General features: G+C 33.3%; 1 protein-coding gene across 2 annotated transcripts; it reads left to right on the top strand.

The window, feature by feature from the left end:
• Positions 1–558: 558 nt before the first annotated feature.
• Positions 559–3,752, top strand: LOC101261242 (uncharacterized). Of its 2 annotated transcripts, XR_011221813.1 has the most exons (5): positions 559–1,008; positions 1,340–1,480; positions 1,620–1,796; positions 2,790–2,914; positions 3,539–3,752. XR_011221813.1 is itself a non-coding variant. In XM_019214169.3 (4 exons), exons 1-4 carry the CDS (start codon positions 709–711, stop codon positions 2,823–2,825), a joined length of 654 nt encoding a protein of 217 aa, XP_019069714.1. In that variant the 5' UTR covers positions 559–708; the 3' UTR covers positions 2,826–3,752. The 2 variants fall into 2 exon arrangements, 1 of the variants encoding a protein (XP_019069714.1); XM_019214169.3 differs by having other exon boundaries at positions 2,790–3,752.
• The last annotated feature ends 274 nt before the right edge of the window (positions 3,753–4,026 follow it).

The following is a 4,026-nucleotide window of genomic DNA, read 5'->3' as shown; positions in this document are numbered from 1 at the left end:
TTCTCGTTTTTGAATAATAGACTAATAAAGGGAATTATTCATATTTTCTTTTGAATATTTTTATTGTTACTTACTATATAATTATAAGATATATCCAAATTTTTTTGAAATCATAGTTCTCTATATAAACAAAAAGTAAGCAAATTACAATTATCAATTTACCTATCATATCAAAATCTCAAACATATTAAATTATGTTGGTATAATAATATAATATTTATACAAACTGAAAACTAAAGATTATGAAACAGAAATTTTCAATAGCTACCAATACCGTACTCATGCCCACCACCCTCCCGAGTTTTACTCATCGCGGAGCCATGAAATCTGTACGTTCGCAGCCACAACTGCCCCCATTATTGCGTCCACGACGACCGGCCGTACCGGATTTTCAGGGGTTAGATTTCCCAGCCGAGTCGGAGTCCCCGCCGGCTAGCAGCGACACGAAAGTGAGTATCATGTATCTAATGAATCTAACAATTGCACCGACGGCGAAGGTGAGGGTTATGATTCAGATCCAGAATACAATAACCAGGTAGATGAATTAGCTTACTCTGTTCCTCTTTGTTCTGAAATTATCACACTTTGTTTGGATAGTTGTTATGTATTGGTTCATAAGGTATTGTTTCGATGAATAGATTATATTATTAAGTTAGAATTGAAACAAACACTGTACAATAGGTAAAAAAACATCCAAACCAGCTTTAGATGCATCACCTAGTTCTCATTAATCTGTATATACATATGCCTTTACCTTTGGCTGTACGGGATATTCAGGGTGTAGATTTCCAAGCAGTACTGGATTCCTTGCCAGTGAAAGAAGAAAGCGATAGCAGCAAGGACGAAAGTGAGGATTATGTATCAAACGAAGATGACAATAGCACCAACGATGAAGATAAGGATGATGTTAGTAATCAGAGAATTGTCGAGAATACTGACTATGATTTAGAACTAGAACACGATAAATCTATGTGGGAGAGCTACTTCAGACAGGTCTACGAGAGAAAGGTAACTGACACAATTGTTTTAAAAGAAATACTTAGATGTATCGCCTAGTTCTCATGAATCTGTACATACATATGCCTTGACCTTTGGTTTGTTGTGCTTTGGCTGCTTCTACAAGTCTATTTTTATTCAAGTCAAATCGGTGCATTTAGTTACTTGCCTTTTAGTTAATAGTTCGAGTTCACTACTTCTAATCACATGGCTGATGGAGTTGTATAGTCAACAAGTAACCATTAGTTTGTATGGCAAATTAAGAAGTCAGTTGCCTCAAATAACTTGCTAAATAACAAGTTTTATGCAAGTTAGTGATGTTTGTCTCATTGTATTTTGATAGGGTTTTGATATTAAGGATTATCCTGGGCCGCCTCCGCTGCCTAAATTCTTTCCCCTTCCAAGCTACTTGCGTATCCGTAAAAAGTATAGGATGTTGAGGGGTTATGCTGAAAGTGCACTTGAGAAATACCATGATGATACGGTATGCTCTAGTCACTCTTGCTGTCTTTCCTATCCATAAAAAAGCTTGATCTTAGCACACTTTTCATTGTCTTCCCTTTTCCTTTCTTTTTTTTTGTTTTGTTCGGAAAGCTAAGAAAGTTCACTTGTACTCATTGTAGGGCACTAACCATGTAATTGAGGGAATTCTGAATGTGAAGAGAGGTGGCTCTCGTGACTACATTTACTATCTTATCTTTTTAGCCAAGACGGATCATGAAGAAAGATACTATATTTTTCAAGCTATGGTGATCCCAGCTGAAAAGGATAATTTGGACTTCCTGGTCGTCAGGAAAAGGGTATATTTAGCTACTAGACATTTGAAGATGTTGCTTCTGTGATGATTTAACATGCTTAAATAATTCTAAGGTTGTCTTCAAGTATCATAACTGAGTATGTATTATAGAAGACCAAGAGTTTTTAAGTCTAAACCACCTCTATAGGATTAAGGCCAGTTATAAACATATTTACATGACGTAGGAAAATTAGTAGCAATGGAAGGAATAAGTTTTTCTAAAAAGTCTACTACATTCATCAAACTTTATGTGGCAGCATTTGACTTGTGACACCGTTCAAGATAATAATGTGTAATTATATTGCATAAAAAATCTCATTATAGAGGTTGAAAAGTATTCCAGTTAAAGTAAAACCACGTCAAAGTCCAATTTTGATTGATTTATTGATGTTAGCTTTCTACTCTATGTTGTTTGAAATGCTTTAGATAATGAAGTTTTGGTGCTGAATTTTTCAAATATATGCAAAGTTCCATCAGTTGCTTTTTGTTGTTTGTATATAAATTGCTTTGTTTTTTGTTTTCACATAATCCATAAGATGCAGTTTGTTGATTTTAGTGAAACAGGTGAATGTTTTCAGAGTTATTCCGAACACTAATCAACAGCGAGTGGAACTCATATTTTTCAATGTGCAATTTTCTCACCTATAACAATGAATTCTCGGTGTTGCTTTCTATCTTTGATTATGTAGTTTTTCTTGGTTGAATTGAAGATACATGTCATTCTTCCCTTGGTTTAATTTTGTTCTGAGAAACTGCTATGTTATTTTAAGGGAAAAAGATTGGTACTAATATCTTTACCTACACTGAAGCATTTTTTGAGAAAATTATATTCATTCTGATTATGCTTAAGAAAGGAACATGACGATCATGTATTCTGTTAATGTGCTAAAAGTGTTGTTGCTCTCCTGTCATAGCTTTAACTTAATTGCTCATAGAATGGCTAATTTACAGCGTTTGCAGTTCACTCACCAACTCTTATCTCTTTTTTTTTATACAGGAAGAGAGAGGTTGGTGCAGATGCTATTGGATGTAAATCTCACTATGTTATTTGACTACCTTGTTCATATTTTTGTTGGACATATTAAAATAGTAATGGATGCTGAGTTTTTCAAATATATTGAGGTTAGCTTTCTACTGGATGATGTTTGAAATGTTTCTGATAATGAAGTTTTGGTGCTGAATTTTCCAAATATATGCAAAGTTATTCCTTTTTTTACTAGGTAGAGATCCATCAGTTGCTTTTTGTTGTTTGTATATAAATTGCTCTGTTTTCTATTTTCAAATAATCCATACGATGTAGTTTGCTGATTTTAGTGAAACAGGTGAATGGTTTCATAGAGTGTGTGGAACTCATATTTTACAATGTGCAATTTTCTCACCTATAGCAATAAATTCTCGGTGTTGCTTTGTGTCTTTGGTTATGCAGTTTTTCTTGGTTGAATTAAAGATACGTATCATTCTTCCCTTGGTTTAATTTTGTTCTGAGAAACTGCTATGTTATTTTAAGGGAAAAAAATTAGTACTAATATTTTTTCCTTCACTGAAGCTTCTTTTTTCAGAAAATCATATTCATTCTGATTATGCTGAAGAAAGGAACGTGACAATCATGTTTCTGTTAATGTGCTACGAGTGTTGTGGCTCTCCTATTATAACTTTTGCTTTATTACTCAAAGAATGGCTGAATTTTCAGCTTTTGCAGTTTACTCTCCAACTTTTATGTCTTTTTTTGTTATTAATATTATACAGGTGAAGAAACATCACAGATCCTATTTGGGGGATGCAAATCTCTCTATGTTATTCGACTGCCTTGTTCATATTTTTGTTGTACATGTTAAAATAGTAATGGAGTGTATGTGAAAAAGATGGAAACACTTAGATTTGACCTTAAATTTAAGGAAATAATGTGTTCCTCTCTTTTGGATCATTCCTCTATTTAAATGAATGTGTTTCATTTTCTCAAGTATCGGCACTTTTTCTTTGTAATAAGAGCAACTTATTGAAATTCTGCTAATATAGGAGCTAATTAATTAGATACATGTTAGTTTGTAATATTACATATTTTAGCAGATTTTAGCGCATTCAGATATATCCACATATATGTATTTCGAGGCATATGAAATCAAAAATAGGAATAACTTTCTCTGGATACATTATATTTAATGAATTTGCATGTCCATTAGGAATAGTGCAAAAGAGAGAAACACATATCTCATTCGATTTTAGCGCGTCCAGAT

Source organism: Solanum lycopersicum, chromosome 6 (genome assembly GCF_036512215.1).
Source record: "Solanum lycopersicum chromosome 6, SLM_r2.1".
Taxonomy (NCBI): domain Eukaryota; kingdom Viridiplantae; phylum Streptophyta; class Magnoliopsida; order Solanales; family Solanaceae; genus Solanum; species Solanum lycopersicum.
This window is presented reverse-complemented; position numbering and strand designations above follow the sequence as displayed.